We start from the raw sequence: 12397 nt of genomic DNA, 5'->3' as shown, positions 1-12397 counted from the left end.
TACACTTAAAGAGAAATGAAAACATGCGTCCCCGCACAAAAACATCATATGCAAGTGTTCATAGCAGCATTATTCATAATGGTCAAAAAATGAAAACAGGCCTTCCCTGGTGGTGCAGTGGTTGAGAGTCCGCCTGCTGATGCAGGGGACATGGGTTCGTGCCCCGGTCCGGGAAGATCCCACATGTCACGGAGCGGCTGGGCCCGTGAGCCATGGCTGCTGAGCCTGCGCGTCTGGAGCCTGTGCTCCGCAACGGGAGAGGCCCGCGTACCGGAAAAAAAAAAAGAAACCAACCCAAATGTTCATCAACTGATGAATGGATAAACAAAATGTGGTATATCATTCAAAGGAATATTATTCAGCAATAAAAAGGAATTAAGTCCTGATACATGCTACAACATGGACTAACCTTGAAAACATTATGCTAAGTGAAAGAAGCCAGTCACAAAATATCACATATTATATGATCCTAAATATATGAAATGTCCAGAATAGGCAAGTCTAGAGACAGAAAATAGATTAGTAGTTGCCAGGGATTGAAGGAAAGGCAGGCGCAAGGGTAAGTGAGGGAAAGAGGTATAGGGAATGACTTCTTCATATGTATGGTGTTTCTTTTTGGGGTGATAAAAACGTGCTAAAATTATATTATGGTGATGGCCGCACAACTTTGTAAATATACTAAAAACCACTAAAGTATAAACTTTAAATGAGTGAACTTTATGGTATGTAAATTATATATCAATAAACATGGTTTAAAAAAGTCTCATGAGAAATTAATGAATACTGATATAAACAAAAAGTCTATGCAGAAAAACATTCTAGGGAGAGAACCTGGGATCCAAGGATAACTTAAACATACATTCTAGTTTAAAAGTATCTATGGTCAGACAACTCTGTTCTAAAACGATAATCTAGACTTGGGAAGTCCAGTTTAGAAGCCACTAGTCACATGTGGCTATTGAGCACCTGAATGTGGCTAATTCACATTACACCCAGGATAGTGATGACTTAGTGCGGGGGTGGGGTGGGGGCAGTGGGGGGAGGGAGAGAGGGAGAGAAAATGAAGTGTCTCATTAATGAATGAATTTTTATATTGATTACATGTTGAAATGGTATTATTTTGGATATAATGAGTTAAATAAAATACATTATTAAAATTAATTTCCTTTGCTTATGTAAGTTGTGACATCTGGTTATATCACCTAATCTTAATGAAGAAAACTGGTCAAGTCCCCAGCTGCAGGGGTCTCCCAGATTACCTTCACCCTGCTCCCTCCCCTCCTCATTTCCTCTGCAATTCCCCGTGAATGGAACAGTGCTGTCTCTATCTATGGTACAAAGGAACAATGAAGTCATCTGAGCTAACACAGCTTACCTGAGAATCCCAATAACCAAGTGGTGCCCAAACTTTGCTACTTACACATCAGAATCAACCTGGGAGTTGAAAAACCCCAATGCCCAGGTGACACACCACAGCAACTACAACAAGAATGTCTGGGAATGGGAGTCATGCATCAGAATTGTTAAAAGATTCCCAGGTGATTCTAATGTGCAGCAAACTTTGGGAACCAATGCACTAATCATTTAGGCAGGTGGGAAGCTTTGGGGAATGAGAATTAAAATCAAAGACTCAAAAAACTGGAAGGAGCTTAAAATCCTACCTATAGCATGCTGCCTCTAAGAACCTAAAACTAAATCAACCCAAAACAAGAAAGGTATCAAATTAGCTACATTCTTTCTTTTTTGGGGGCCCACATCCCTGTGGGGTCTCAGATGACAATACATCTTCTAAAAGTAGCTGATTCCAAAATCTTATTAACCTGCCAGGGCAGAATAATCTTCCAAAGTAACTAAAACAATTTATATTCCCATCAGTGTTAGATGGAAGTTCTCAAAATTTTACCAACATGCCATTCTGTGGCTTTAAAATTTATGTCCTAATAAAAAGTTTTTTTAATTTAACAATTATTTAGGACTAATTATATGCTTGGTACTAAAAGCATTACAAACACTAATTCATTTAAGTTTCACACTATCAGCAAGAGTACAGATACTATTATTATTCCTATTATATAGGAGAAAACCAAAGCACAGGGAGGATAAATAAACTTGCTCAAGCAGTGGAACAAGGATTCAAACCCAGACCATCTGGCTCCAAAGTCCATACTCAAAAATGTAATGCTGCCTCTCACTATTATTTAAAAACTGTATATCTTAATCACAGATTGATTATGCAAAAATTAATTCATAAGGATGATAAATTTAAAAAATCATACATATAGTGGAAATACTAAACCATGCAACTATTAAAAATTATGTGTTAAAAAATTCATTCAAAATTCACAATTATTTATCAGGCCCCTACTTTGTGGCAGGCAACTGTTCTAGGCATTGAGGATACAGTGGTGTTATGGAGTGAATGTTTGTGGGCCCCCCACCCCAATTCAGACAATGAAGCCCTAACCCCAGTGTGACTGTATTTGGAGTAAAGGAAGTAAATTAAGATTAAATAAGGTCCTAAGGGTGGGGGCCCAATCCAGTAAGTGTCTTTCTAAGAAGAGACACAAGAGAGCTCTCATTCATGCTCACTCTCAGTGCGTACCACCAAGGAAAGGTCCTGTAAGGACATGGTGAGAAGGTGGCTGTCTACAAGCCAGGAAGAAAGTCCTCACCAGAAACCAAATCAACAGGAACCTTGATCTTGGACTTCTAGCCTCCAAAACTGTGAGAAAATAAATTTCTGTCGTTAAAGCCACTCAGTCTGCAGTGTTTTGTTATGGCAGTGCAAGCATTCTAAGACAAAGTCCTCATGGAGATTATAGTCAGGTATAGACAGACAATAAACAGGATACCAAGTAAATCTGGCTAAGGATGCAAGACCACGAAGAAAAAGAAACCACTGGGAGGGTAGAGATTATTTTAGATAGAGTGGTCAGCAAGATCTCTCCAAAGAGATTTCATGTAGATAGAAATTTGAATAAAGTGAGGGTGTGAACCCTGGAAGTCTGGAAGAAATGCCTTCTAGGCAGAGGGGAAAGCAAATACAAATCCCTGAAGCAGAAAAAGCTTGGCCTGAGAAAAAGAAAACAGACAGATGTTGTTAGAATAGTGTGATCAAGCAAGGTTAGGTGAGGGAGTAGTGACGGCTCAAATGACATGAAGTTATGGTTAAGTAACTTAGATTCCATTCCAAGGGAGGTAGGAAACCAATAAGGGGATTTGAGCAGGCAAGTGACATGGTCTGATTTACATTTAAATTGTTTAAAAATACACAAAGAGTTCATATAGGGTACATATATATATAATTTGAGGGATGTATCTGTACATAAAAAGCCTTAACAATGAAACTCCTTCTGGAAAAAATTAAAAAGCCAAACTCCATTTACTTGATCCATGTTACCCATTCTGAAGGACGTTGAAATGCAGGTCTATTAAGCTGGGCTAAAACAGACAGGTAGCAGGTACTGACTTAACTGTAGAAATTTCTAGAAAGAAGTTTTAGTAACTTCAATTGTAACTCATTCCAAAGACAGAACATCAAAAATGTTCTTGTTGGGTGGCTAAATGGTGAGCTACTGAAAGAGGCTAGGCTGCCCTGTTTTACAACTATCTAAAGACCTGATTGATTTGTAGAGATGATCCAAATAGGCCTAAACATCATCAGCTCTTCTACTTCCTCAATCTTCTAGAGAAGGCACTGTTGAATCCCTAAAATACCTATCTACTCACACTGGGCTTAATGTAGTTTACTGGTTATCTGTATATAAGCTTCTGGGTAACTGTAGGTGGCCCCAACCCACCCATGTAATTTCATAGTAAAGAAAACCAAAATATAACCCTTACCCCTTCTGTGCCTCCAACCCTATACTCCCTTTTTAAGCTTTAGAATGTATTCTGATCCACAAAACTAGATGGAAGAATTTAGACACATACATAGGAAATCAGGCATAGTGGTCAAAAATACCTAGAAAATAAACACAAGCCCTTAAGTTCTGACACTTTAATACTGAATCTGGCCTCAAAAGAAAATGATACTTCCCCTCACCCCTAAACTTACAAGCTGAATATCCATACTATCTAAGCACAAATGCATTTTTCTATACTATTGGGTCATTAACAATGCTAGGAAAATAGTGTCCATTATTAGGCAAACAAATATATGCAATTGAATAAGTCAAACAGGCCAAATAATTAAAAACTCAAACATCATTTCCAAAACTGGTTGCTGAATCGGCTGCCCACCTGCTTCTAGCCACTGGCTAGAAATACAGAGATACAGTCAATGGAAGAAACATTTTTTTAATACTTACTTTCAAACACTAAATTCTTGTTTCTCAAAATGTCATGCAATAAAGTACATATTTAGGTTGAATACACCAAAATTTTTCAGAAAAGCAGGCAATATCCATGAAATTGTTAACCAACCACAATAATCCAAAATGTTTTTATTCCATGAATAAGGAACAGTAATCAAAGCAGTGGTTTATTAATGTATTGGGTTGGCCAAAAATTTTTCAGTTTTTTAAGTAAATATAAAAGACACATTTTTCATTTTCACCAAGAACTTTATTGAACAGCATATTCACCGTTTTTTTCCACTACCTTCTGCCATTTTTCAGGCAACTTCATAATTCCATCTTCCCAAAACTTTTTATCTTTTTGAGCAAAGAACTGTTCCAGGTGCCTTTTACAGTCTTCCAGGGAGTTTAAATTTTTTCCATTAAGAGAATTTTGGAAAGACCGAAATAAATGGAAATCCGCAGGTGCAATGTCTGGTGAATACGGCGGATGAATCAGAACTTTCCAGCCAAACTGTAACAGTTTTTGCCTGGTCATCAAAGAAACAACATGCAGTCTTGCATTATCCTGATGGAAGATTATGTGTTTTCTGTTGACTAATTGTGGACACTTTTCATCAAGTGCTGCTTTCAGTTGGTCTAACTGGGAGCAGTACTTGTTGGAATGAATCGTTTGGTTTTCCACAAGGAGCTCATAATAGAGGACTCCCTTCCAATCCCACCATATACACAATATCACCTTCCCTGGATGAAAACTGGCCTTTGGTGTGGTTGGTGGTAGTTCATTTCGCTTGCCCCACGATCTCTTCCGTTCCACGTTATTGTACAGTATCCACTTCTCATCGCCCGTCAAAATTTGTTTTAAAAACAGAATGTTTTCATTACGTTTAAGTAGAGAATCACATGCAGAAATATGGTCAAGAAGGTTTTCTTCGCTTAACTTATGTGGAACCCAAATGTCAACACGATTAACATAACCAAGCTGGTGCAAATGATTTTCACTGCTTGATTTGGACATTTTGAGTATGTCAGCTTTCTCCCACGTGGTATAACATTGAGTGTTCTCAATTAATGTCTCGATTTGATCGCTATCAACTTCAACTGGTCTACCCGACTGTGGAGCATCGTCCAGAAAGAAATCTCTAGCACGAAACTTCACAAACCACTTTTGATACACACGTTTGATCAGTCACAGCACCTTCTACATACACTGCACAGATCTTTTTTTGCATTTTGGCAGTGTTTTTACGTTTCTTGAGATAATAAAGCACAGTATGGTGAAAATGTTGCTTTTTTTCTTCCATCTTTAATATTAAAATGACTACACAAAAATGCAACAATTTTGATGAGTCTCTTTTTAAACGCATGCTGATATGACAGCTGTTACGTCAATCTAACAAAATTGGGTGTTTTTTTTGTTTGTTTGTTTTGCGGTACGCGGGCCTCTCACTGTTGTGGCCTCTCCTGTTGCAGAGCACAGGCTCCGGACGCGCAGGCTCAGCGGCCATGGCTCACGGGCCCAGCCCCTCCGCGGCATGTGGGATCTTCCCGGACCGGGGCACGAACCCACGTCCCCTGCATCGGCAGGCGGACTCTCAACCACTGCGCCACCAGGGAAGCCCACAAAATTGTTTTGAATGAAGTTAAAAGACAACTAAGTGCTACTAGAGACATCTTATGGAAAAAAACGAATGAACCTTTTGGCCAACCCAATAGTTCAGTACTAGAAAAAATATGTAAAAAACAATAAAAAAAAACCACATCTCTATTGTACTCTTCATTATGGACGAAAAAAACAACTCTGCTAAAATTTAAATTCCTTTTTTCCTAAGAAAAACTTTTTTGATGAAAGGTTTTGCAAAGTATGTCCCTATTTCAAGCAGTGACAATGGAAAGGGTGAGTCATTCAAATGTGCTCCCCTCCTTCCCAGCCACCATCACAAATGACCTTATCAAAAACAAGCACAGGCTGGCAAGGTAACATCTAAACATAATGGTTTTTCAATAGCACCAGTAATGCCAAACTATAACTTAAATTTACTGTAGAAAGGTAATATATTTCAGAACTATTTTGGCTATTAAAGAAAAAGGCCATATATTAAAATCCCATTAAATGAAAGTAATAAAAAATACAATTTACTTACTTTAGCGATCTGCAGCAACACAATGCAGTGTTTAATTGATTCTACCATGCTCTATAAAAACAAAACACTGATTTTAGGATCTTGCCCCAAATGGCCATACAATGCTAAAACTTAAAATATAAAAGTCAGTTCAAATATACAGGGTTTAAGTCTATTCTACATAAAAAATACCCTCTCTGGATTTCCAGTGGGTTCTAACATGCTGATAGTGTCAAATGAAATTATCATTAGCAATTCTATGAATTGTCTGGAAATACCAAAAAATTGTTAATTTATACTGAATAACATCTAAAGGGTCTTTCACCAGTTCAAACATAAAGTGATGTGAATTTGATTAACTTCCAAATTCTTAGATCGTCAGCAGGCAATCCCAATGTAAATTCCGAAAACGTCTGTCTATTCAAGACTTTCATGGAATTATGGAGAGTAAAGGATCCTATTAAAATATTGGTGAACCTGGAATACTACCATGTCTGTTTTTAAAATGCTTTTATCAAAATACAAATCTTATCAGTACCCCATTATATAATGCCAGAAGGTCAGTACATCAGAAAACTCAAATCACAATATTATTAATTATATTATAATATAATAATATATATATTATATATAATATATTATATATATAATATATAAATATAATATTATTAATTATAAAAAAGAATATACATTGTGCATGGATAAAACCTTTTATCCAAGCGTCACAAACAGACAAGACCAGAACAGATAAAATGGCACACGAAGTCAATCCAATTAAAGGGATTATTCTATTCACTTAAATTCCTTTAGATGATAATACAATTCTTAAACACCCTTGTAAAAATGCATAAAAATTAAAAACTCAACTGCTCTTATTAATAATAGCAGCTTAAAATAGAAACATTTTACAGCACTTTCTAATGCAAAGCCAGAGTTTATCAAACATATAACTTACATTTGTTGTCTCTTTGAGAGTTTCAATTTTCTGTGAAAAATAATAAATTTAAACAGAAATTATCAGAAACACAAAGAGGTATCATTGTTGTTTTTTACTGGTTAGTCATTTAAAGAATTTTACCAAAATGTACTCATTACTCTAAATCAGTTCAGGCAGGTTGGGGAGTGCTTTTGGTTAAACTTTTTAATTTAAATCAAACATTTAAATAAAAAATACAGACATTTTATGGATTACATCCTCAAATAAAATTCATGTGATTCAATTCAAGATTTGTAAGAATAAAACATTCTTATCCCTTACCTGAAAACAATTTTTGTTTTTTCTATAGGATTCACTATGTGATTTTAAAATGCTTATTTTAGAATCACCTTAAACTTTGCAAAGTTGTTTAAAAAATGACATGAGACTAAATTCCAAAACTAAGAAGGTGAGCTAAACATGAGTTACTATTATTACCAAGTGTAAAAGAGATAAATGCAAGGCTATGGTTAACAGAAATACAAAAAAATAAATGATGCTGCATCAGGAAATCTAGTCAAGGAGAAGAAAAATGTTAATTGATAAAAGAAAACAATATTCAAACTACAAAGTAGTTGTCAGAAACCCAAAGGGAGGAACTATAATTAAAGCAACATTCATTTTGTTCCCTCGTGCATGGCTTCTGGTTTATTTTGAAAATTTTGCTGGTTGCTTTATTAATATCTGAAGTGACCACATGTAAATTTAATAAAATAACTTTCAATCTTCAACATATGATACTTGAAGAGAAAGAACTTATTCCTAAAGGTGGTACTTACAAAAAGGGTATCATAATAAATTTTTCTGTTACTCTTTTGTTCAATTATGAAACCATACCAGAAATTCACCAGAAAACTCCACTTGAAATCTATATGGCATACTATCAAAACAGGTCAACAGTACTATTATAGTAGTCAAAACACCGAGGTCCTTCTATTACTTCTCCAAAAGGCTCTTGGTTTCAAAAACTTTAAAGTCAAAATCATGATTATAGAAGTTACCTTTCTCTGTTCATCATCTTTGCAGTTTTGAAGTTTGTCATCAAAAAGCTACAGGATTAAGAAAAAAATGATTATAGCATCAAGCCTTTACTACATAGTACACATTTACTAAGCAAAGAAAAGCAAACATATCTCTTCCAGGGATGGTTTATACACGCATTAAATGTATAATTAATGTTTACTAAAATACAAGATAACACGCATTTTTTCAAGGCATTGTTATCAAGTCAGATTCTATTGAACTATTTTAAACAGTCAAGATCAATTACTCTGGTAGAATTACAAGCAAAAGAAAACATATGACTTTAAGAACTTATAATATCAGTTCAAACCTAAGTTTTTTCTGCCTTGTCATCCAAGTTTATCAACATTCCTTGTTCTTTCCAGGAGCTTTGCTTGTAATTAATTTTAAAGTGGGAGTTGAAGGAGACAATTTTAATAATGATAAAGGAAGTAGAGAAGTAAACTCTCTCAATCCCCCAACTCCCCCCAAATGAAAAATGGCCTTAGAAATCAAGCCACTTAAAATTTACCAGTTCCACACAACTTTTAAACAAAATATGAATCTAATCTTGTCTTATTTTCTTCTAATTATGTTTAGGTGAGCTTAAAAACTACTGAAAAACCAGTAAGGGTTGTAAAGTAACATCAAGTAACTATTTTTACTCAAAATCAAGCTCAGTAACATTTACTACTTTATATAAATTCAATATATAATCAAATGCCATACCTTTAACTGTTCTATCAAGATTTGTAGGTAAGCATCAGCCTCTGTAAGTTTCTTATCAAAGTCTTGGACACTAGGAACAAATCCTGAATCCAAACCCTAGAGGGAAAAAAACTGCAATAAATCCCAGCAATGTCTAATAGTACAAAAGATACTTCACCCGTCATACATGACACCTCACTTTTCTAAATTAAAAATAGTACTTTTACATAAATAATAGGTCTATTTAAATTATCTAAATTCTCTAAGAATAGTGGTACATCAATCTCCTTCATGAACTTCTAGCACTGTTCCCTGTTCATCAATTACATATGCTGCTGTTCAAATTAGAATTTATCCTGCTTTTTCAGAATCATTTTCTTCTCTCCCAAAAGCCCCATAATGGGCTCCAAAGCAACAGTAATTTAGCTAAAGGTACATATACAAAACAACCTAGATTACCTCCTATTTCCCTCCTACTTTTTGTTCAGTTCAATCCTCCAGTCCCTTAATCTCAACTTCATATTCCCACTATTTAGTTCTCCTGTTCCCTAAACTACCCCATTAGCTCTGATGTTTTCCTCCTCCTCCCTTATTTTTTTTTAAAAAAGATGAAAACTCAAAATTCTCACCTCCTCTAAGAGGGTCCTCCCTAAGTGAAAGTGACAACACTTCTGTCTAAGTTCCCTACTCATTTTCACCCTTGGCATGAACACTACACTCTGGACATGGTATAAATGTTTATTTATTTAGAGGGCCCACTTATTTCTCAGTTTAACAGTCCAGCATTTGCATGTCCTACTTTTTGTACGCTAAAAATTTTAAGTTCCAAGAGCACGGGATTCCTATGTTTTAACTTTATTCCAAAGAAAGTTTTGAGTTCTTAATCATCTTTAACTGAAAAATACATCAGTCTTGAGTATAAAAGACAAAATAGTCTGAGATTGAACAAGGCTATCATCTTGCCATATCTGCATGTCCAGAAGTCATGGAGTTAAACAGGGAAATAAGGGTCGGGAACCACTAATGTCACAATCACAACCCAACCACAAAACTCTGTACTAAATGGGTGAAATATAGTGCTTCAACATACCATACTTGACTTTCAATTGTTTTATCTCTCCTGCCTTTTGCCAAAACGTGCTGATCATTTCACATTCCCCATTTTAGTCAACTGAGGCCAGAGTTCATTTTATATTAAACCAACACCTCATCTTTGCCTAACACTTTATCATTATTAAAGCACTTTCACAGCCATGATCTCAAACATCAGATTGAGACAGTATAGTATTATGGAAAAAACAATGGGTTGGCAAACCTAGTTTCTAATTGCAGCTCAGCCACTACCAATATATTGCGTCTCTCTAAACGATTTTCTTACCTGCCAAATACAGGCATCCTCCTCCTACTATTATTAGTGTGGCAGCTACGACCTCTACTAAAGACTATAATTACTAACACTGTCAATTACTACTAATACTATTGCTATTCTTCCCAAACTAAAATTCAAATTCTTAATCAAAGCATTAAAAACCTAAGTCCACAACTAATCTTGTAATGCATTTTGTTTTTCAAATTCAAAGGCAAAAAAAACTGCTTTTTATTTTTACATACATGTTGAGAAACTGCTTGAAATGAGTATTGAAAAACCCCTTTCCAATGAGAGATGTCATGTAAAAACAAAGTTTAAGAAAGAAAAATCATAATAAGCAATATAAGTAAAATCCAGATATATTTATAAAATTGTAGTTAAACATCTTCATTCTTAAAGATAACCCCAAAGACATCCTTTTAGAAACATTTACTATGTAGAGTATGATAATAAAAGATGTGGAAAAGAAAGGATAAATCCATCACATCCCAGAGATACCACAGTACTGTACTAAGAAAGTAGGGAGTGATTTCTTTTCAATGTTACTGTACCACAGGAAAATTGGAAGGACTGCTTGGCTTTTTGTTTTGTTTTGTTTCACAGGGCAATATAACATAACTATCAATAATTTAACTATAAAACCCAGTTAAAATCAGCTAAATACATTGTTCTTGCTAAATACTAAAAAGGTCAATGGCATATTCATAAATGAGTATAAAGGTGAAGGATCTAAACGAGAAAAAGTGATCTTCAAGAATTTTCCCTCTTCTGAATCCATTTAGAACTACCACTATAGAAATCTAATTAATATATCCTTCTGAACAAGTCACTATATCCGATTAAAAATCCCCCAATAAATAAATGGAAAAAATTAGATTTATATTACTGAGATCTGAAATTAAGTCTACAACAACTCTTTGATGTTTCTATAATCATGTGAACCTCACCTTGGCTCTTTTGTCAGACCTTCCTCCCCCTAGATATCATCTTCTACAATGGTCCTTTACCCTTAAAACACCACACATTGTAACATTCAAGTCAAAGATCTACTCAACAATCCATTTTTCTTTATGTAACGTATAATGGGAGGTTTGTAACAACAGTTATTAGCTTAAAGTCCCAGAACGGGCCTAAAGCTCCCTCGCACAGTAACCCATAAGTCTTTGGTATACTTTAAAATAAAATCTACATATATAGTTTCCCCATCTTAAATCAATACAATAACATGTATGCATTTATTATTACCGTGGACAAGCAACTGACAGTAATTAAACTGTTTTCTCAAGTCTTGTAAGAATAATACACTAGAAGAAAATATAAGTTTTCACTACATATTGTGACTCAGTACACAGAATCAAGGCCACCTAGTCGAGCCTCCCACTCATATAAATTACTTTTATAATGTCCTTGAAAGTCATCTAGTCTTTACCTGAGTATCTCAAGAGAAAAGGAACTCAGTACCTCCTAACATAAACTATTTCACAAAATCCCTTTAAAGTCATAACTATTCCTCTTTCCATTAAACATTTAAGATATAAGGCACTATACATATTCATATCCTTTTTAATGGAATTTTGTTTCAAAACAGGTCATAAAAATAGAATACAGTCCTCTACCATGTTGAGTGGTTTGTCTTCCTTTGAAAAGAACTCAGAACAGGTAGACCCTTTAAAACAGTGTGACTTCATACTTCTTAGGGTGACACTTAGCTCTTGAGAACAAGCTAGCTGGGAGTCAAGCAGATGTACATTCTACTACTCTGTACTTGCCTTTTTATCTAACACTTATCACATTTTATCATAATTAAATATTTAATTGATTGACTTCTCTGAAGGATTATAAACTCCACGAGGGCAGGAACTGCCATTCATTCAGCACTATACCCCTGCACCTCGACTCCAGGCTAGCTCATTGTTGAGTG

The 12397-nt window shown here is 35.2% G+C and overlaps 1 protein-coding gene across 7 annotated transcripts in view; it reads right to left on the bottom strand.

Annotated features, from left to right (window-relative positions):
* The window catches only part of OSBPL9 (oxysterol binding protein like 9), a 178747-nt gene that overhangs the window by 35226 nt on the left and 131124 nt on the right, over positions 1-12397 (bottom strand). For all 7 annotated transcript variants that reach the window (XM_032650567.1, XM_032650568.1, XM_032650569.1 and 4 more), the window contains 4 exons: positions 9129-9224; positions 8399-8446; positions 7377-7406; positions 6443-6493 (listed from right to left, as the gene is read on the bottom strand). In XM_032650567.1, the coding sequence (XP_032506458.1) occupies positions 6443-6493; positions 7377-7406; positions 8399-8446; positions 9129-9224 (225 nt within the window). The remainder of the gene's footprint in view (positions 1-6442; positions 6494-7376; positions 7407-8398; positions 8447-9128; positions 9225-12397) is intronic.

The sequence above is a fragment of the Phocoena sinus genome, chromosome 1 (assembly GCF_008692025.1).
Source record: "Phocoena sinus isolate mPhoSin1 chromosome 1, mPhoSin1.pri, whole genome shotgun sequence".
In the NCBI taxonomy this organism is placed as follows: domain Eukaryota; kingdom Metazoa; phylum Chordata; class Mammalia; order Artiodactyla; family Phocoenidae; genus Phocoena; species Phocoena sinus.
This window is presented reverse-complemented; position numbering and strand designations above follow the sequence as displayed.